Below are 22,984 nucleotides of genomic sequence, written 5' to 3' on the forward strand. Positions count from 1 at the left end.
TTGTGCTACGCAGAAAGCTGCATTAAACAGTTTTCAGCCGACTGAGTACCAATATGTAGTAGCGGTTCATGAGATATGAACAGTCGTAGTAGTATAGTTAGGTCATTTAGCCACAAGACGCCTTCAAGCTTATCCTAGACCACAAGACATGTAAAGTTACACCACATTATTTTAAGCACAACGGCGACCAGGATAATGGGCTCGTAGCTCCGAAAATCATGTCTAAGTTCAACTTTGTTAGACATCAGTATGCCCAAAAGCAGACCTTAATCACAACACGTTTTTTAAAGTTTTTTTTTCTTCGTGATTTGTTATTATGGCCGACTCGCTTTATGGGCAGTTTTGCTCGGAAACCAAAGTGTCCATACTTACAACGCATGGCTGTATGTCAATGGATGTGAACACGCTTACACAGACATGAGCCAGAAGTACAGTAACATTTCAGAAATTTGTTTTCCAAAAGTGAGTTTTAAACTTAGAAGGACAAAAAGCCACAGAAAATGTATGAGTTTTGAGTTTAAAAAAAAATTGCCGACGATTATGTTACTTCCTAATGTGAAATTTGAGCGCAGCTCCTCAGCTGTTCCAGCTTTTCGATAGACTGAGGCTAAGAATTGGAGCAAGTCATGTACGTACAATTACAGACAACTTGTTATTTTTCACACATATTCCTTCTTCAAGAAACACTCCACTAACAGTCCTTGATTGTCGTAAAGGAAGCTTTGTGGTCGGAGAGATAGATGGTTCTCAAAGACAAGGTCTATGCAAATATTTTGCAAGGTTGTCACAGCCATGGGAGGTGTTGCAAGCGAGAGGAATGGGATGTTCTGCCGTATAAGTGGTAAGAAATTCCTGTTTGTCTTTATATGTACATTAAAGTCACCATCCACCCTGCCACCCTGGCAGGTGGCAGTTAATGGTTGATCGCGAGAGTTCAATCACCGCTGTCAGCGCTAATGCATGCAGCCCACATCTCTCTCTTATCACTCCATGTACCTATAAGCGCGATTCAGGCGTCCACTGATCCAGGGAGCCAGTTATGCGCACTCCTTTTTCTTAAAATGATCGGAGCATAAAACGTTGTCAACGCCTATGCCAATGAACACAATGAACGCCGATGGCCTATGGCTTCAGTGCCGCGTTTCTGGCACAAAGTTGTCAATGCCAACGCATGCAGCGCACATCTGTCACTACCCCCACATAGCTTAAAGCACGATTGAGGTGTTCACTGCTCCAAGAGGGCAGTTATGAGCCTTCCCTCTGCTTCACAAACTCCCGCTCCATTGGTTTCGCAGCTTAAAGCACGACTAAGGTGTCCACAGCTGGTTGCAACGGACAACGGCGACGCCGCGAAATGCAGAAACAGGCGCCAAAGCGCTGCGCCCTAAAACAGCAGCAGATTTCTGGAGTGACTCCCTGGATTTATGTTTTTTCCAGTCATGCAAACTTCTGTCGAAATTTGCTCTTAATTTATTTGCAAAACAAAGTGGCGGCCCAAATCCAATCTCCAAAAGTCAAGTTCCTACCAGTGGTCTGAGTGTGAGTAGCCTGGGAGCAGTCCATTTCCTCCGATTGGGATGTTTCTGCAGGATTCACTGTGGTTTCTTCCAGGGACTGATCTGGGGAAGACTCTTCCAGCCTGCTAAAATACAACAAAAACTTTGCGCAAGTTTTCAAGCAAGAAAGCAAACTGCCAAACATACAATAGCCCTTGCAGATCCCTACATAAGATATAAAACAGAAGACGCGAGCGATTCAATTACAAAAAAACAAAAGAAATGGTGACACAAAGTATAGCTCAGGCAGATTTTCTTAGAATTACCTTTTATAAAAGCTGAGGCATGGAAATTCTAATATTTCAAATTTATTTATTAAAATTAGTGTGAACACAAAAATCTGCTATCAACCACAAAGCAGGATCTCATGCAACGCATTAATTTCCTAACTACTTTTTGTTGACACTGCAGTTTCAGGTACTCAAACTATACAGCCTAGTGCAGTTGCGTATTATGAAAATGTGGGCATCTGTAAAAACACCACGACACTTGCAGACTCCTGTGATGCAAAACCCTACCCCTATGAGGGACAGCAATTGTGCACACACTGCATGAGCTTGCATGCAGATAAAATTGTTCCCACGCTGCATGTTATAATTTCTACGTTCTCTCAAGCTTTGCATTACTGTAACTAAACCAGCTGCAGCATTTCAGAGATGACAAAATCATGCATGTCTTGCCTAAGACAGGTGCGGATTTACTGGAAGGGGGGTGGGGAGGGGTGGTCACCCTGCCCAAGTGAGAAATTTCACGTTTGAAAACCATGCTGAATCCTATTTTTTTTTGTAAAAAAAAAACATGTCAAAGAAATACATGGCTCAGATGGGACCACTCCATACTGCCTCAACTGCCCCCTCCAAGGGTGACTCATAGATCTGCCCCTCTGGCATAAGAAAACAGAAGGATGCATACAATGAGAAGCATCTTCTTCAGCCACAAAACTAATCAATTTGGGGCAGTTACTGGCAGAGGAAGAAAGTGCTTTGACTGCAGAAAAAATCTTGAGTGGCATGTTGAGGAATTCAGCACTACACACTCTGATTAGACACTTCATTCCTGGTTTTATCAGACCAAGCTCTTTAATCTATGTCTGTACTCCTAATATATGTAAAATTGAGCTTGCCTCCATGGCACATATACACACAAACATCACAGTTACCTTGACATGGTCAATCCTTCCATTGAAGCTGTGTCCTGCCTCTCCTGTAAATAAATTGCCATAATAGACAGGTTTAAGCCATCACGCAGGAGTTCATAAACAGTCTTTGTTCTGCCATAAGCTGCTTTCTACTCAGTCGACCAACCAACAAAAGTCACCACATACATACTCAAGTAACACTGAGTTTAGGTCATTTTGCATGCAGTAAAATTTGGATAAGGGCACAAATAGCAATCCTCGACTCATGCCTCCGTACATTTTACTCTGGTTTTTCCTTTGATAGAGTGCCATAAACTAACCAAGCAGTCAGTGCATGCACGACTGCTGAGATATGTTTCCACTCAGACAAGCACTTTTTTCATAACCTATGAAGGCCATCCAGCACCTTCAACATCAAGCTTTTCGTTGTGGTGAAAAAAATTGGGCCCTTAAAATTCAATGTTAGGTCCCTTTAAAGTAAACATAACGAAGCCCATTCGCACGGCATGACTCGGTGCGTGTTCATTGTGAATTGGAAGGGCGCAGAGATGCTGTGCAGTACGGATGACCTATGCCAGGCACTGAGAATTATAAACGTCTGAGCAAGCGTGAATTCCACTTGGCATCATTTATTTAAGGGGGGACATGGGTCTTAGATCATTTTTTTTTATCTACAGACCAAATGCAATGAAACTGCATAGACTTATTCAGTTTCTTCTGCTGATTTCAAATATGCAATTTGTTTATTTCTAAGCCAATTAGTTCCTTAGATATTATATATATCATGCCATTGTCTGCTGAAACAATAGAAAAGAAATGGGCCGGCAGAAATTTAATTTTAATGTGTGGGTAGATACTACAATGTGTGAGGAATGCAACGCTGGAAGCAGTTTTCAGTTTTTTGTCCGTGTGGACAAATGGGCTTAATAGTTAGTTTCATGTGTGTCATGGTTTCTGGCACTGTATGTCTGGTCAACTCACTTGAAAACTAACTATTAAGCCCATTTGTCCACACGGACAAAAAACTGAAAACTGCTTCCAGTGTTGCATTCCTCACACATTGTAGTATCTACCCACACATTAAAATTAAATTTCTGGTGGCCCATTCTTTTCTATTGTTTCAGCAGACAATGGCATGATATATATTAATATCTCAGGAACTAATTGGTCTAGAACTAAACAAATTGCACATTTGAAATCAGCAGAAAAAACTGAATAAGTCTGTGCAGTTTCATTGCATTTGGTCTGTAAATAAAAAAAAATGCTCTAAGGCCCATGTCCCCCCTTAAATGCATATTGAAGATGGGAACAATGTGCTTCTTTTAAAGGTTTTATTTTCAGGGAATTATAAAACGACATCCTGCCCAAATCATTCAAGAAAACAATTTGTCATGAATTATACGCAGTTCACAAAAAATGTGAAAAGTTGGTCGTCACAAAAATGAAATCGTTTACAGTATTTAACTAAGGTGATCAAATGCACATGTACTACATAGAAGACCTGTTGAGCCAAGATATGCAGTTATGTTTCAGAGAAATTTGGTGAACTACTACTACTAACAATTTAGGAAAATCCAGTTGGATAGTTGCGCACCTCCTCATAGAAGATTTTCAGCAGCTGGTCACCACACATCTGGTGAGGTGATGCTCGCACAATGTCGTCCATGTCGAGCTCTGGCTCTGGCTCCGACTCCTCTTGAGAATCCTGAGCACAGTGTTATCCACATACACAAAAATGAAGAAAAATAATCACAAACAAAAAGAAGTGCGTATACAGAATCATATCTGGTGCTGCAATTGCAATATGGTTTCACTAGCTACCAAATCTGACTGAAACTGTTGAAAGAAACAACTCTAAGTTGCTGAAAGCAAGAAATTCGAGGGCACAGGCAGAGCATGAGGGTGTTCTCACAAGCTTCTAGGTCCTGTCAGCGACAACAAACTATGTGTAGTCTAGACCTTCACAGATCATTTGACATCTGCATCCCTAACCAAAGAAACAGTGAACACTTACAGGGCTAGGATGAAAGAGCAGACAGGATAAAAGCCATTAGAGTGGCTTGACTGGCAGAGCGCTATTAATGATATGTAGCAGGCTCCATCTGAGCAAGTGACCTTGTTGGCATTCCTTCTGTTTCAGTTAGCTTACTTGCTCCCTCAGTGACTCTCAGTCTATTAAAGCACAGTGTGGTTGTGCTACCCCACGAATTAACAATTGCTGGTCCTTCCAACCAATGACTGAATAAGCTCCTCATTCATAAAGCTCTTGTCATCAGTGTTGGGGCTGGCACTACAACACAATTTATAGAAGCTAAAATTCACAGTTGGCACATCACATGCAATACTGTGCTTAGGTGCTGTGTGCAGGGTGATGGCAAAGTGAGAACACAAAAAATCACCTCATCATCATCATCGTCCTCGGTCAAAGAATCGGCTATGCTGTTGTCAACATTTGAGTCTGTAAAAAAAAAGCACATAAAACGTCCCGATAAAGAACATTTCGATTTTCCACAAAGAAGGAAACGGTACACAGTTTAAGCTGGTTTTGCGCCTTCAGCAAGGAAACTGAAAAAAAAAAATGAAGAATCTCCTCAGTAAGCAACAAAAATATCTTCAACTTTTCTTCCCTTCGCACTTTATAATTTACTGTGGGTTTTATGCCTGTCGTTAACCACTTTATTTGCATCTTGCACTAAGCAGATGGAGAAGCAGCAGCAGAAAAAAGATGCCATCAGACAGCCTGATGAATCTGCAGCACCCATTCAAAAACAACCAGCCAAGCTTGATGTTCTTTCTGGGCATGCGCTTGGTGCCGCCAATTCTCTCCGTCTCTTGGCGGCGGTGCTTTGAAAAGTGCAGCAGCCACATGCTCGCGTGTTCCCTATTATACTGAGCGACCCTGTACTATCGTGATCGAAAGAAATGCGAACAGAGCGGAGCCTAGGCGCTTCTCTGTTCGCATTTCTTTTAAACATGCTTTAACTTCAGTGTAGCAGCGAGATGCTACAGTTGTCTGTGATGCATTCTAGGACGACTCTAACATCTTTTTCTTACAACCGAGGTAAAAGCGCCATCAAAAGAAATTCAAACAGTGGAGTGCGTAGGCGCTGCACTGTCCGCGTTTCTTTTTATCGTGATAGTGCATCACACATCGTGCACACAGCGACACTCATATTTAGGTGACTCAGTGTAACTGAAGATTTCATATCACTCATAACATGATGGTAGCAGTGCTTTTCACAAGAATGCAAATTATTGCATATTTGCATTAATTATTAATAAATGATCTTCACCGTTATTATTAAGTTTAAGCAACAGAAGTAAATGGCCTGTTCTTTAAAAATAACAAAGGCAATGAAATCCAGCACCATGAAGGAGTTTTTACACAACCTTGGAAAATTATGATCAGCAAGAGTAAAAAAAATTTGGTCGTAAAGGTAGCATACAACAAATGTTATTCAGCAGCAATTAAATAGGCGAGAGCAACAATGAAAGAAAATAACTTGCATATTATTTTGGCAGAGAGTTTGCATGCATACCTGAAGAATGAAGTCTCTCACACACTTGGTCTATCTGATGCTGCACGTCGGGAGGGGAATGCATTTTCGCCTTTTGTAAGCTTTCTTCCAGGTCCTGATAGTATAAAAGTGCATTCAACATTAGTCATGAAAAATCTGTCTGGGGTGTGAGAGCTGGGAAGAAATGGGCTTTACCTGATAACAAAAGACCATAATAATGCACTAATAAATTTTAATACGAAAATCAAGTACAGTATATAAAACCCCATTATTATAAACAAATTGAAACTTCGTAAAATATTTCAACTTTTTGTGAGTTTCACAAAAAGAAGTGTAGTCACTCCAAAATTAGAGTTCAGGCAGCAAGAGAGGTTCAGAAGTGACCAAAGGTGTGCCATCCCACAAATAATTGAGACGAATGGAGAAATATTATCGACACTGCAATGAAGTGGCTTGTCGCATCATTTCACTGTGCAAGTGCCTACAATCTCCTCTCACCTGCCAGTGTTGTGCAAGGTCTGCCCTTGGCTGCTCCTAACCCAATGCTCCTGTGCCCAAATAAGGTCTTGCCAGGTAGTGGCTACTACTGGCCCTGCACTTCGTTCTCTACATTTCCCCCGCCATTCCCCCCCCCCCCCCCCCCCCCCTGAACGTATATGATCTCTTCCCGCAATCCTGCTTGGCGAACTGCCCCAAGTCACTGATGCCGCCTTCTCTGACATTTCTAGCTGGCCTGCTGATCCCTGTTCCAACAATGGCCTTGGATTACAGAGCTGATTCGCGATAGCATGCTGGAAAAAGCATTCAACACTGACAGCAATGGACCATGCACCAGTATTCATTTGTCCTTTAAAAAGTGCAGGCCGGGGCTAGAAGGTAACTACAGACTCAGCCTACTGGTCAAGTGACCCCTCAGACAAGGCAAGACTGCAAGCTGAAGGGAGGTAAGCAGTTTTCGTCGCAGCCACTCGCATTGAAAGTCCTCCCTTGTCTACACACTACCTTGTGCTCACGCTGATTTTTTTCACTCTGCTGACCACCACATGGTTTCCCACAACCACGTAACACCCCACTTGAAACTTCATGAAAGCAGGCAGCACCAGGGGATGCCAGCCACTATGATGAGAACTTTTGTTCTCACTGCATGGTTACTCTCATGGCATAGCATGCCGAGCAGAAATATACAATCATGAACTTTAACACGCCTGTCAAGATTTATAAAAATTTTTTCCACATATTAAGATCAAAACCACAGGTAGCCAACGCTGCAGAAAGTGCAGTCCATGCATACTGAAACTACAAAACATAGTCGTGAAGCCTTGTAATCTCTGTCACTGCAGTAGACACACAGGAAGTGTAAAAAACCTGGTACAATAGTAAACTGTTTCAGTTGAAGTTATTTTCAAGAAAATTGTTGCCATGTGTGTACTGGAATGAAAGCCTCGAGCTTCAATTTAGGCTGAAAGTTATTACAAGGGGGGGGGGGGGGGGGGGGGGGGGGGGGGTTCCCTACACACACTAGCACAGCCAATGTCAATGACTTTTACTCTACAACCGTTTTACGAAGTGTGATTAATTACTACAACGGGTCCTTTTGTTGCAACGGAAATCGATAAAGCTCGATTAGCACCAGCAGTTCTGTTTACTGCATTTGTAGTTTGACATTAAGCACAGCAGTTCCAATTCGGTCCTGAGCAGGCAATATCAAATTTCTGGGGTCTTCTTCAGTTGCACACACCCACACATAGATAAAAATAATGCTAAAGCATTTAGTTAGACTAGCTGGCACTGACTTCCTAAATTCATGATCATTAACGTATTAAAAGATGCAGATGTGAAACAAAGAGGCAAGGCAGACACCGGACTTCAATTGAGCTTCACGATTCTCACAGATGAAATACGAAAAATATGATGCCGTCTAAGGTAGCATACTGAGAAGTTCATAACCTAACTTAGCAGCCCTTCACTGCTGACACTAACTTACGTCACATACGCACCATGTCAACGGCGATACTCCGAAACTCCTGGTCACATAAAAGGCTGTACAGAGCACCATTCAGGTAAGGCACAATCTGAAAGACACAAAAGGGATAAGCTCGGGGCACTCCTCCACACTGTCATAAATGTTGTATAGCAAGATGCTTTAAATTTACCTCTGCATTCTTGTGTTCAAGTTGTTTCTTGATCACATCAAGTATAGAGCCACTCATCTTGCTGCAATGATGCTTAGCTGCAACGACAGGACAGGATCGAGTACCTTAGCAACAAGTTAGAGGGGCTGCAAGCATCTAACAGCTGCAAATAACACACTCTCCATAATTTTTATGCTGTACATAAATAGCTGTTCACTGAAAAAGGACACTTCAATGTTTTGGCATAGCAGAAATGCAGACAGAAACATTGGTGTAGCACAGGAAAGGCAGGAGTGCTACTAGTTAATCATATCTCCTCTCTGTTGTGATGTGAAAATGTAACTGGTATATGCCATGCGGCATTTCCTAACTGAGGACTCTTGGAGGATAGGAACAGCTGCAATGGGGTTACAAGCTAATGCAAACGCACATACTTTCAAGCTTGTCTGTAGCTGTAAAGAATGTGAAGGCAAGCATTCATGCACTAAGCGCACATGTTACAGGAACATCGTCAACACAAGAAACAGTGCTTTCTTTCTGTGCACAATTTAATTTGAAATCAAACAAAAATGACATTTGTTCTCTTAGGCACACATACCCGTTTTCTGGAGGCACAGATTCATGAAGAGAGCAGTTATGTATTCCAGACCATACTCCGAGAACCCAGCCTCTTCACCCTCTTGCAAGGTGCGTATTATCCATTCTAGGATGCCGTGGCTGATCATGATCTCCTTTTGCTGATGCCTGTGGCACACAAGGATATAAACTGAAGAAAGGCCTTCTTTTTTTCTCCAAGGCACACTCTAAAACTGAATTACGACGCTATAAACAGCACATCATGAGAAAGGCATAAGAGGATTTCTTTGTAATTCAAATTAAATTGACCAACTATTGTGTGCATTAAGTAAGACATGTAGCAGAAAATTATCATCACAAATCACAAGTTGTTTTGACATGTAGGCAACCATGTATGCTAACAACTTAAATAGAATACAGTAGGTGTCATTCAATAAAAAGTCACTGTAGTTTTTAAAGTACTAACATCAGTTTTTGTGTCTTTCATCTGCTGGCTTTTCATCTGCTAACCTTCACGAGTTCTTGCTTTAAATATTCTGAATGAGTTCGTCGAACACTAGTATGCTGCTTTGTGGGCTTTTATCCATTCACTAACTGCCAACACCAATTTTTGGACCTCATTATTTCTAAAGTCAAATTCGAAAGTTTCACGCAATTAATGACTCAATGCAGTGATGTGATTGGCTGAAGCCATTTTGGAGCAGCTTTTTGGAGCAGCCAAAAGGGAATTTTGGAGCAGGGAAAGAGCTTTTGGAGCAGCTCAAGGCTCATTGCCAAGTGAAAAAATTGACTTTGCGAGAAGTAAAATAGTAAAATAAGGAGGAAACCTTTGGGAACAAAAAGGTGCTGTTCAATAGGATGTTAGGGGCATTTCGATGCGAGCAAAATGCAAAAACACCCGTGTACTCAGATTTAGGTGCATATTAAAGAACCCCAGGTGGTCCATTTCTGGAGTCCCCCACTACGGCGTGCCTCATAATCAGATCGTGGTTTTGGCAATAATTTAATTAAATTAGAGGCAATTGTGAAACATCATATGTTGGCCCAAATAACTAATTTTAGAACTTCAGTGTCATGTAATCTTTTATGCGACCAAGTATAGATCAGCCCTGTGTTATAGCCGCCAAGCCCCTATAGGACAGCAGTTATAAATGGACAACAAGGAATTCACTGGAACTTTTATTTAAAAATGACTAGAATACGTGTTTGAATGTGAAAATACGCGTTTGGCGCAGAATAACAAAAATGTAGCAGGATGTAGCAGGTTTTGCCTTTTGGCGCACATCGGCGCAATTGGCGCAGCTATCACATCACTGCTCAATGTGGCCAAAGATGTCAAAATTATACATAACCGGGAATCATAACACCACATTAGCTTCAAAGTTTAATGGGACTAGGCCCCAGATCACTGGTCCTGTCTTCAAACAACATTCTGCTATTGAATTATTGTCTTGTTTAGCATTCAAGGCTGGACACATATGCAGACACATAGGCACACAAAAAGACCACAGAAAACAGAAAAAATGCCACCAAGGGGCTACCAGTGAGATATTTTGAATGCACTTCATCATATGAAGGCAAACTTGATTTTAAAGTATGCAGAGATGCAAAAATTATGAACACAAAAAAATATAAACTAAACTGTCACTATTTCTTTATGCACACATGTATCTAAGCTAATTGAAATGCACTGCTGGGCAACAGCGCAGCCAGAAAATTTATTCAAAAGTGGGAAGTGGCAAACACACACAAAAAATTGCCATCCAATCTGCACATAGATGCACATGCTATTTGCTATACATTACAAACACATGCCAAACTGTTCTGAGGATTGCAGGGGTGCCACAATGCCAAGTTTGTTAACGAGGAAATGGGCAGAGCGTGATAGGGCCTTATGAGCGGCCCTTCCAACACTTCCCCATGTTCTCCCAATCTGGCCATGCTCCAGTTGCTGGAGTCACTACTACCGATACGGCACACAAGAAGGCAATTTTCAGCAAAATGCATGCTAGCAAAATGGTGTTACCTTAAACTCAGTTTCTGAAGTACACCCAGAATCATGTCCAGTGTTCTCGGGTTAGTGACGAAATCAGACACGAGTGTGTCTGTCAGCACTGCGACAAGCTGGAGATTCTTGGCCAAGTAATTTCGACCTACGCACATGGGAGGAATAAAGAAAACCTTGGCACCAAGAGAAAAAAAAAAAAGATGAATGGTTGCTGCCACTGCAGACAAATCTGCCTAAAATGTTCGCACTTTTTATTCACGGGGTTCTAATATCGAAGAGAAATTAGCTAACAAAGATGCATTTGCTGAAAAGACTGCTAGAGTGAAAGTAATAATACAAATGTCAAAGAAATTCAATCATTTAAACAAGTGCAAAGATCAGTATTTACCAACACACTGCCAAAGCATGCTGCATTGCAGTATCACATAAAACAGTGACGCTATATAACATTTGCTGAACACATTCTACATAAAACTTCCGGTCTGTATATATCAAGACATGCCACATACACTCTCATGGCTCAGTGAAGTGCTGGTGAACAATCTCAGTGTAACGCTACAGGTAACACAACTACCTATAAAAGTAAAGGGAGTGGTAGAGCAATGCACAAAGTGTGCGGAGATCATGGATTCAGCTCCCAAAGACAGCATATGCTTGTCTTTTCTTCTATCTTCTGTAAAGCTACCAAAAATCTAAATGACCACTCAATTAATTTCCTTATCTAATAAACACCACCACAAAAAAAGATTACCTTCCCATTTGCTTTCCTTAGATTTAGCTGTTTTGTATATCTTGGTAGCAGGGTAGCTAAAGCCCTTATATCAAAGCTGCCATTTTTTGCTCCTCTTTCGCTACCACGCCTCTGCAGGATCCAGAAAAAGGCCCATTACAGCGTGCGCATGTTTTGCACATGATTTTATGAGGTCGATGCAGCCATCAAAACTAGGTGCAACAAGCACAGTTTCACTTGAATAATGCACCATACATACCAGTTGGCTAAACCTTACCTGACCGAAAGGCAGCAAATGCATTCAAGAGCCTCACAAAGCTTTGTTGCAGCCCCATATTTGGTGATTTAATCAGGTGCAAAATGCGATTCTGGAGAAAAAAGATCAGAAGAGCAGATTATTAGAGTGGGCTTACAAAAGGGACATTCTAGTGACAGACTTGGAAGAGGATGGCTAAAAATGAAACACAGAATGCTAGCCAACAAGTAAAGATATTTGAAAAACTTTAAATAATCAGTACAGAACAAGCGGTTGTCCTTTAACCTATATAAATATCGCCCCTTGAGGTGAAGCCTAGAGTACCCAGAAAGTCTTTCTTATCAGGTGTTCAGCTCAAAGTTAGGGGCCTAAAATGAAGCATTTCACAACAGATGGCAGCATTTCAAGTTGCTCAACACCTTCATTTTATTTTCACACTGCTTTTAGAAGAACGTCATGAAATCATTGCTTTATTCTAACTTCAGTACTCAATCAGAACTTCAGCTCTGGAGTTTGTAAAAGCCCAGAGGATATGAAGTGGTGAGAAATGGTGAGTGACCCAGTGATGAGATACTATTTGCTTTCGAACCTCTGTACTGCATGTTTTTGGGAAAAGGGCAATCATGGCAGTACAGAGCATCGGAATGCAACATGACCTCTGTGTTCAAATGGCAGTCGATGGTGTACCTCTCAGAATGCCAATGCCGTGAGGAATCATGTCAAACGAAAACAGCCGGTGCATTCTGAACTGACACATTTCTGGAATATCACTACCAGCGCATACTCATTACCTTCACAGATGAGTACTGACAAGTCACTGTTCTACTATAGTACACTTTTCCTTTCAGAGGTATCTGTAGGTGGCTGTTCCTGAACTTGTTTAACTGGAGAGGCGATGCTAGATGCGATCGACAAGAGTTTGTGGGGAGGTGCATTTCCTTCCTAATTCATCTCAACAACACTCAGCTGTTGATTTCAACGATTCTGATCCTAGAACAAAACAATTTACCTCAGAAAAGTGCCCTTTCTTTGTTTTTTAACAAATATGTTCACACCAACCCTTTGACAACCGTAGCACTCACTTTACTCTCACAGGACGTTCACTGTTAGAGAGGTGGTCTGAGTACATTCTCCACTGAAATCCCGACTCAGGGCATCCAACTACACACGTGTTCAGCATATCATGTTCCTAAAATGTCGGCCAATAAGAAAGTGGTGACAGCGGTGACATTCTTTGCTTTGGCTGTTGAATTCTCGGTGGTGCAAAAGTCATGGCACCAACAAAAGTGACCGTTTGACAACGCAACTTCTGTTTGGAGCTTTCTACACACTACCGTTATATATAGCCGCCAGTATGTTCTAGATAGTCAAGAGTAATACAACAATCTTTCTACTGAATACACTCTTACCATGCATCTACTGCTTTATATGTCAGTCAGTGCAAGGATGGATGCACAATAAAAAAAAAAAAAGCTCCTGTTGACTGAAACTGACTACAGATATAATTCACTGTAGGCTGAACTTTTTTTTTTTACACTTTCCCCTCCAAAAACAATTCAGCACTTTCACCATGTTTTGAACATCAAAAAATCAGCACCATGCACTCAACGCACTTTTCCCTGCAAATCTCCGCAAAAAAGAAAAAGAAGTGTTATATTTTGCAATCTAACAGTAGGGTACAAGTGGCAAGTTCACTTACGCAGTAGTCAGATGACCTCTCAATGAGGCCCAGCAGATCATTGTCCACATAGGCCAACAGGACACAGTCCCTTTCGTCCACCGAAGGAGCCTTGGTCAATTTCTAGAGAAGGACCAAACAAAAATAGCAGGCATGTGCCCTGGAAGCCACCCTTGAACGACTCATAAAAGCACTGCCAATGTATAAAAATGGAAACAGAAGTAGCAGCTAGGCTAAGGTAAGGGCATGCTATGAAACCGCAACATGGAAGATAACTAATAAGTAAGGTGGCTTCTGTGATGTTTATTTTAGTGGCTCATGCAAATAAGAGCTCTTCAAAGTCATGTTAGACCTAAAAGCCGAGTAAGAAGGATTTTTTTTTTTTTTTACACAAGCACTTCAGTGAAAACTATGTACACCTATGCATGCAAAAATTATATATTTTCTTTTTTTTAATTATACTCAGGACAGACATACGTATACAGCTGGCTAAAAGGCGAATTCTGAATTCATCAAACGCTCACTGACCCTCGCTAGCATGAAAGAACAATTTACATCCTCGCATAACTTCCGAAGGTAGACAAAAATATGTCTGCAGACTGTTGTCTACCTTTTATTTTTTTTACATTGCTTTACTTGCCCTTTTTAGAGGACTGAAAACCTGCTTGTATTCTTTTAATTTCCACACATTGCTGAATAAGTAACTTCGATCACCATCTGCAGGTGGAATCAGTGGTGACTGAATGTTGTCTTGCACTGCTAGTAATGTCAGTCCCATTCACATGTGCATTACTGCACCATTTATGCCCTCCAGTGTTACGTGCTGTCAGAGGCCATGCTAGGAAATCCCTCTCATGGCAACGCTGGAATGTCAAAAGGCCAATGAATAGAAAAAACAAAAAAGAAGCTGCACATACCCATCGAAGAGCTTGCAGCAAAAGAGCTCGTGAGCTGGAATCAGCCCCAGAGAGGTCTTGCTTGATCTTAGAAAAGTCTAACCTGTAAAAATCCCGTTTGAGTAAATTTCTACTGAAATACAACACCAAATCTACTACAGCAGCGGATGCAACTGCAGAGAGACGAGGCAACAACGCTTTCCTATTGAACTAGACTAAATAATAATAAGGGCTTTCACAGGAGTGGCAGAAACAATCTCCCCAATTTCCTGCCATACCAACAGTATTATAGTAATACAACATATACAAATTAAAGGAGCTGAAGCCTACTCCCATAGTTTGTAGACAACAACCCCAAATGCTGAACTGCCTGCCCAAGCCACTACATTCTTGCTTACAGAAAGTAAACCCAGAATCTCCTTCGAAACAGACAGTACCACCATCAGAATGAACACCTTGAGCAACACTAGCTTACATGCAGTTCAGTAAGGAATCTCCATCTTATGCATTGGCTATGATGAGTGATTTCTACACGCACAAAGAGATTGCCATTTTGATCTGCGTGGCACAATAGAAGCAATACATATTAATAATAACTGAGAGTAGTGTTAAGGCTCGGGTAGCGTGGCCAGTTGTTGCATCACCATGGGGGCTCGTACAGGATGAGGAACGGTCTGAAGCTTCGAAGTTGGTTGGAGAATACGAAAACAAGCAGGTTTAATGGCAAGAAACTAAGACACTTATTTACATAAATTTACAAAAGAAGAGCAAGGAATCAAAAGTTAAGAGTTCATGACGTCGAGCGACTGGATGAGCCTTTTACCCAGGGCCCAGAGCCAATGGATGAGCCTATTACCCAAGGTTCAGAGCGTTTGTGCTCACTTTGGTTAAATAGCCCAAGGCTCCGCCCTTTCACCAGGCGGCAATTCATTGCGACACAAAAGATCGGCACTACACAGCACAGCCAATGAAGACACCTGTGGTAGAGCCCACCCGTGGGAACTGGCGAGGAGGAAGCGTAAGTCCGCATCCCTGCCACACTGTGTTGGCAGCTCGCGTCCATCGAACACAGGTGTGGCATGATGACGTCGCAGCTGCAGCTGCGCTGGCTTCCTCTGATTCGTTCCGGGTTTTTTTTTAGACGAGGGGCACCCTTTTTTCCCCGATCGTCGGTCCTTCTAGAAGGTCGTTGGCACCGAGCCGTGGGGTCATCTTGGGGGTCAAACGACCCGTTGAAATTGCCGCTACTGTTGAATCCACCACCGTTTCATCGCGGGCCTCAAGATGGGTCGTAACAGTAGGCTAAAATCTGTCAAACAATTACTGTCATCTCTAGGCGACCTCTCACCATCTTGAACTCAACAGCAAAATGAAATCAAAGGAATCATTCGTGCTCACTCTGCTCCTTTACGAAATGCTCATTTTATGGTATACAGGTTCATTCAACAAGATTTCACTGAAAAGCAAGCATACCAGAAATACCCAGACTTGATATTCTGCTTCACTGGTGCTCAGTCTTTAAAGAATTTCACAAGAACAACTAGTATGTCTGTAAGCACCATCACAGCATTTATATGCTGGAGCATGACGGTGAACTCAAGATGGCACAAAATTTTTCTACAGCATACGTTAAACATTGCTATTGCTTTTTTTAATAGTATCTTGTCTCCTTCAATTTCTTCCTTTCAGTTTATTCATGCTAACCTTGTGCGTTTTGTGCAGAGTCCACTTCTGAGGACAAACAGTTTGTTGCCATCGCAGGCTGACCCACAGGAAGTCTGGGGTGTCTGCAACTTCACCAGGTCAGGAAACCGCTGCCCACATGAGAACAGCACGTTCTCCAAGTTCACCTGCGGCAGCAAGCAACAAACCTAAACATATCAATACAAAGTTGGTTCACAATGAAATAACAAAACAAACTCTGCTGAGCTGAAGTCATCACTTCATTGAAAGCAATTCAGTTGTACACAGTCATTCCGGCTTTGTCAAAAGCAACTATACCCTCATATATATCAACTTTGACAAACCTGCAAAGGCACAGGCAAACCTTACTGCCATGTACCACATCTCATCAAAATTTGAGCGCAATAAATACAGCTGTTTCAACTGGAAAAACATTTACACTTGTTTTTCTTAACAGTGCAGCAGGAGCATAGAAAGCTGCTTGTAAACATCAAGTGTCCTCAGGTACAGAAAGGTAATTTTCATCAAGTGGAATTTGAAAGAACAAAAAGAGAAACACAGTTACCAGGTCTCCCCTAATGGTTGCTTCAAGGGCAGTGATCAGCTCAGTTGTCACAGTGACGAGCATCTTGTAGTCCTCCTGAGATTAAAATCAACAAAAATCAGAAATAAACAAATTAGTAGGATTTCATGTGTCAAGGCTACACTAGGGATAGGAGGATAGAGCGCATTATTGGAAGGCTCCACACTAATTAATAAGCACCAAAATTTAAAAACATAGGCATTTTTAAAATTTTGTGCACAAAGAAATGCAGTTGCCAAAGCTGGGAAAAAACCCATAAAACTAATGTCTAGCACCAACATGCCGCAGCCACTGAGCCACCACAGTGGGTAACACAAACTAGACAAAGGGGTGGCAGTATTACCAGTAAGCAACATGTACAGGGAATGAGCAAAGGGTTGTTATCAGCACTGCATAGAAAAAACTCCGATTTAGGTCAGATGGAATGTTTACTGGCTGGAAAGCCAGACAACAGTAATTAGAGGGCTTGTTGATAGCCTCAAACTCAGAAGAGAAGTAAGTGCAAGTAATGTCATGCATAGCAAAACTGAAATCTTAAACTGCACAACACTTTAGGATTTCGCACCACAACAGTAGTCACAAGCAGATAAGCAACAAGAAGCTACTGATAGCAACACGTGATTAGCTGACCTCTCCACAAGACTGATACAGAGCACGCAGATTGTAGGTAGAATTCAAGACACATTTTAATGATGACTGGAGAAGATAATTTGGCATTTGGCTTTGGAGAGGAAACCTTCACTACAAGCATAAATAATTTAATTACAGCACTGGAAAACACAGCTATTACTTCATTCTTGGCTCATTCTTGGCGGGGCCTACCCCGCCGTGGTGGCTCAGTGGTTACGGCGCTCGGCTGCTGGCCTGAAAGACGCGGGTTCGATCCCGGCCACGACGGCTGAATTTTGATGAAGGCAAAATTCTAGAGGCCCGTGTGCTGTGCGCTGTCAGTGCATGTTAAAGAACCCCAGGTGGTCGAAATTTCCGGAGACCTTCACTACGGCGTCCCTCACAGCCTCAGTCGCTTTGGGATGTGAAACTCCAATAAACCAAACCAAACCAAACCATTCTTGGCTGCCTTTAAACAAGTGCAGGCAAAGGCCGGCATCAGTGGTAATACCTTGATTTCTTTGCAATTGAACATTAGAAATTCCTTGACTGCCATTTTACTGCAAAAAGACTTGCATTAAAGAATTCTTAGAGTGACTGCTGCAGCTGGTATATCGCAGAACTGATGTACAAACAGATGCAGAACAAAGAAAGAAATATTGGCGCAGTTTACAAGTATCACAACATGGCTGGAATGATTATAAAACAAGTCCACACTGCCACTTGTAAATTAGTCAGAAATTTTGTCAGACCATAAAATTCCAAATAAATGTACCAGGTAGGTGCATCCTTCTCATCTTGAATGAAGAATATGCCATCCAGTTCCAATGCCGCACTGTTCTGCCTTCACTCAGTACCTCAAGACATGCGCTGTTATGACAATCCTACCACCATGTAGTGCTCCCAATGACATCATGTCATGTTGTGAGTATTATGACACCATGACGCAGAAACTCCACATTGCCAGATGTCACAGGCATCATTTCTAGTTACATTAGAACAGATTGTAATATAATCCACAAGCGGGGACATGAATTATGAAACCTAGTTACTGAACAGACTCAAGTGTGGTGCATTCAATAAGCTTGCCAGGTCTGAAAACAATAAAACATCACGACCAACTTTTCGATACTGCCATCTTCAGTTCTAGCAAAGGCCCAAGCCAAGTGCCCCCTCTCCCAATTTCCCTCAGTTATTATGTGAACCTGGGGAAAGGAGACGCACACTCAGAGCAATAGTGCTGCGGCCAAACAGGCAGCAGTGAATTTTGACGTGCTGTTTTCTTTCCCTGTGTATAAATTACACACCTGCAGTTTGGACATCTGTTTTTCTTGAACTGCACGCTGCTGATCAGAATATTGCAGCCTCCTCTCACAGCGCCGAAAGTCTTCCCGCATGTCTGCACACAAGTAGCAAAAATTATTTTAGTTACCAACCAACTAATCAAGCAGACTTGGGTGCTTATACTTAGTACTGGCACTCTTACTGTGCTAGAAACACTGAAAGCTAGTTACAGCAAATGCATTAGCTCGGCATAAATGGTTACAAAAAATAGAAAATTTCAACTTTGCATATGAGGATTCTAGCCTGATAACAGGTCAGCACCATGGGCGTCCGGAGGGGGGGGCAAGGGGGGGCGGCTGCACCCCCCTAGAAAATCACTCACTCGAACCGTGAGTGATGGCCGCACGCCAGGGGCGGTGGTGCGCTCAGCCAAAAGGGTAAAAGCAGCCCCGCTTCGACGCTTGGTCACATCTGCGAAATGCCGCGTCCGGGCGCGCGTCGTTCCGCCGTTTTCAAACCACGCCACCGCCAGCTCTGCTGAAGGACGACCTGTTGCAGACATGCAGCGGCACCGGCGAGCATGTGTTTCGAGCCGTCTTGAGATGGGTGTCTGTTTCTTTGATCTCTAGAGAGATAGCGACACGGAGGCAGACAGTGCACAGGGCACAGGTGGTGGTGGTGGTAGTGGTTTATTTAAAAAATAAAAATAAAAAGTGAAGCAAAGGAGTGTTGCCGGCCGCGGCAATTGCTATCTAATATCTTAAGCACCCGAGCTGCAGCCGGCGGAAACGAAAGGGAAAGGGAGAGGATAGTGAGGAGAAGTATAGAGGGGAGCGACAGCGAGAAAGGACAGGGGAGAGCTTTGTACACTATTTACAAAATACAAAAGTAATCAAGTTCGCGCCGCTCGCGCGCTAAGAGGGCACAGGTCGCTCGCTAGAATCAGGATACGTTCGTACGCCGGCCACCGATGAATTCTTGAGGGGGGGAGGACAAATCAGCCGTGTCCACCACCCCCGCTTTGTCGGGCTGCTCAGGGGCAAGCGGGCGACGAGTTGGCGCCGCCGCCGCTCGCTGTCTCCTCCGATCCACGGGAGAGCTCAGTGCGGTAGAAGCGCCGCTTTCAGAACCTTCGGCAAAGGGGATTAGCTGCTTTTGTTCACGGCGACGCAGTCTCCAGAGGCGCCCCCACACCAGCGTTCCTTGCGTCTTCTCCGAAAACCAGCGCCTTTGGTCAACGCAGCCCGATGGCGCCTGCCTGGCTCACCTGTCACCTCTGGCTGGGCCTCAAATCACAACAGCGCCCATGTACTGTGCGTGTCAGTGCATGGTAAAGAGACCCAGGTGGTCGACATTATCCGAAACTCTGTACTACTCCGTCCCTTATAGCCTGAGTCGTTTTGGGGCTCTGAACCCCATAAAAGCACAAAAACAAATTTTCCGGCCGAATTAGTTGCGGGTGTCCCTTCCCCTCGGAAGTCGCGCGGCGTTCCTTACACCCCAAAAGTGCGCATTCGTGGATATTGTGGCAAGTAAGCCCTTGCACATGTGCGCGCCTCTGTGTTTGTGCTTCGGTGTTTTTAGTGGCGGGTTGTCAACGAAGGTGAGAACAACCAAGACAGCGGACGAGAAAACGACGAGCGGCGAGCAGTGTGTGTGCGGTTGCTCGACTGTGCGGATGCGCGAGCAAGATGGAGCGAGGTGTATGAAGCTGCGAGCGTGCATTTATCTTGTAAATAAGTTTTCGTTGTATATAGTCATCTTTTGTTTTCAACGTACTCGTTCAACCATTTTTCCAATCAATATATATGATGACTGTGCACTGAGAGCGTGTAATGAAGCACAGAAATGAATTTATCACCCGTGTAACTACGCAATTCGCCCAGAAAAATCCGAGGCGCCTACAGTTGCTGTTCAAGGAAGACTGACTGAGTGACTGTAGTTGCGTGTTTGTGAACATATTGCGCTGTGTGCTGGTCATCAATTCGGGTGAGTCGAGAACCCGTATGCAGTAAGACTGAGCACTTCGAGTATTGATAGTATCTTTTTGCATTTTTATTAATTTTAATTGTTTCTTTGTTGATAAGCTCCAATGTATCTCTACAATCCGCGCTTTAATTTGCTGTTTGTAATTTTCTTTCATGTGTGTATTTTACTTATTTTTTATTTATATATAAATAAATAAATTTACTCCGCAAATAGTGCCTTTTCGCTACGAATATACCCCCCCCCCCTCCGGCGCCAACAACCAATGGGCCCCCCCCCTGAAAAAAATTCTGCGGACGCCCTTGGTCAGCACTATATCAGTGATCTATCATTTCCTCTAATCCCTTAATAAGATGGATGGGATACGAGTCGTGCTTTGAAAGCAGGTACCAATATCAGCAGTACAAAAACAAGCAAGTTTGTAGCAATTCAGGCTTCTTGAGACTAAACAGCCTTGTGACCTGCTGAAACAACAGAATGCTATTTAAGCATTATGCAACACAAAATCAAAATTTTATGCATGAATGAGCATGCATAAAAACCACATTCAATTTTTTTTTTTAATGAAGACAAATTTGTCATGTGTTGAGAGTGATCGAGTGAAACGCGCTCTAGCTGAAGGTTATTGAACCAGCAGTTTACAGCTCCCCATGTTGGCATGATAAAAAAAGAAAAGGTTTTTAACAACTGCCCACACTTATGCAAATCATGTCCATTTTTTCAGCATTTTTTTATTATACATCTGAACACTGTTTTTTTTATTGTTACAGCAGCACCACTTATGGCAGTGAAAACTGTTTACCTACTGATAGGAGCATTGTGCAAAAAAGTGAGGATCTTTTTAAGCAAAAGTACCTAATAATGCTGCCCCAAGATATGTACACAATGTAGCCAAACAACCAGGGTTCCAAATTATACTTGTATAAATGACATTCTTGAATGACAACAACAGATTCAAGCTTCAGGAAATATCTCAAAGCTGAATGTCCTGAAAAATATAGAAACCTACTAAACAAACTAAAATCACAGTTTTTCTAGTTGCATTCAACTCGGGGCGATCAACAGCACATGGCCTTTAAGGTTATCCAATGGTAATTAAATAAAATGAAAAAAAAAAGCTTATTCACCTGAACTGAAAGTCTGAATATGTATTTGCTGTTATTTACAAGAGTAAAACAGTTCCCACATAGACAATGCATTCTCACATGAGCTCTGACCCACCCTTCGAGGGGTTCTCAGTAATGACATTCAGCAGGCAGTATGATACAACATCACGAAAATCTCAGCCAAATTAAAAATGTCTCAGGTGGCATACAATGCTCACAGAGTGCAAAGTGCAACATGAGCCCTCCTCCATTTATTGCAGCACACTTTTTCATCTGCCTTATCTGGTGAGCTAGCAACCAGAAACACTGACGTCGTCTCAAGCATATGTATATACCTGCCATTGGTCGATCACCCAAACACTGTAAGCACAATATCTGCATGACAGTTTTCCAAGAACTGCAGCAATGCATTTATCTCAAAGAGCACAGAAAATAATAAACAAAATTTGCTGAAATGAACCAAAGCCACGTTCTCATTTCTTTTATACAATACATACTTCTGGCAGAGAGCTCTTTTTGTCAGCTAATGCCTGCTCGAACTGGCTTTTTCCCTTCTTCACACTACTGATGCAGTTACTTTTATTTCTCAGGCTTTGTTTTACCTACAGAAAACATTCCCTCAGGATATATTTCTCATAAAGATCCTAAGGCGCTTTCTGGCTATTGACACAGAGGTGCTATGGGGCCCCTTGAAAAACAGGAACGCTAAATATTTTCACATTCAACAACACACACTACACAGCTAAGGTCTTTGCATTTGTTTCAGGGAGAGAGTGTGTAGCTTACCACTGAGTTCCACGTCACTGCAATACTAAACCAATCACAGTCAAGGAAATCGACGCTTCCTTCACTGATCCCACCACAAGCCAAAATGCAAGCAACAACCATCAACGACACATGCTACAGAAGAGAATGAAATTAAGGGAATTATATCACATATATATATGTGATATGAATAAAGTAATGCCAAAGTAATGTTTAACAGTCTCCTGACGGAACAGGAAGTGGTAAGGAAATATGTCTACTTAGGCCAGGTAGTGACTACAGATCCGGATCATGAGAGTGAAATAAAACAGAATAATAAAAATGGAGTGGAGCGCATTTGGCAGTTTATGAATATCCCTCAAGAGAAATGTAAACACCAGTTGCATCTTACCAGTGCTCACCTTTGGGGCAGAAACGTGAAGGCTAACAAAATGGGCTCAAATTAAATTGAGGACTATGCTGCGAGCTATGGAAAGCTAT

The 22,984-nt window shown here is 42.4% G+C and overlaps 1 protein-coding gene across 7 annotated transcripts in view; it reads right to left on the reverse strand.

Annotated features, from left to right (window-relative positions):
* Positions 1 to 22,984, reverse strand: part of LOC149364977 (lisH domain-containing protein ARMC9-like) — a 46,603-nt gene that overhangs the window by 4,088 nt on the left and 19,531 nt on the right. For 5 of the 7 annotated variants that reach the window (XM_089574981.1, XM_089574979.1, XM_089574975.1 and 2 more), the window contains 16 exons: positions 22,526 to 22,550; positions 18,671 to 18,762; positions 16,737 to 16,811; positions 16,193 to 16,359; positions 14,510 to 14,591; positions 13,614 to 13,715; positions 11,936 to 12,026; positions 10,947 to 11,073; positions 8,943 to 9,088; positions 8,366 to 8,442; positions 8,210 to 8,284; positions 6,234 to 6,327; positions 5,094 to 5,152; positions 4,289 to 4,399; positions 2,716 to 2,759; positions 1,527 to 1,642 (listed from right to left, as the gene is read on the reverse strand). In XM_089574981.1, coding sequence (XP_089431107.1) covers positions 1,527 to 1,642; positions 2,716 to 2,759; positions 4,289 to 4,399; positions 5,094 to 5,152; positions 6,234 to 6,327; positions 8,210 to 8,284; positions 8,366 to 8,442; positions 8,943 to 9,088; positions 10,947 to 11,073; positions 11,936 to 12,026; positions 13,614 to 13,715; positions 14,510 to 14,591; positions 16,193 to 16,359; positions 16,737 to 16,811; positions 18,671 to 18,762; positions 22,526 to 22,550 — 1,483 coding nt within the window. The remainder of the gene's footprint in view (positions 1 to 1,526; positions 1,643 to 2,715; positions 2,760 to 4,288; positions 4,400 to 5,093; positions 5,153 to 6,233; positions 6,328 to 8,209; positions 8,285 to 8,365; positions 8,443 to 8,942; positions 9,089 to 10,946; positions 11,074 to 11,935; positions 12,027 to 13,613; positions 13,716 to 14,509; positions 14,592 to 16,192; positions 16,360 to 16,736; positions 16,812 to 18,670; positions 18,763 to 22,525; positions 22,551 to 22,984) is intronic. The other 2 variants (XM_089574977.1, XM_089574976.1) reach the window with 2 other exon arrangements.

The sequence above is a fragment of the Amblyomma mixtum genome, chromosome 2, assembly GCF_055824585.1.
Source record: "Amblyomma mixtum isolate Tamu chromosome 2, ASM5582458v1, whole genome shotgun sequence".
In the NCBI taxonomy this organism is placed as follows: Eukaryota; Metazoa; Arthropoda; class Arachnida; order Ixodida; family Ixodidae; genus Amblyomma; species Amblyomma mixtum.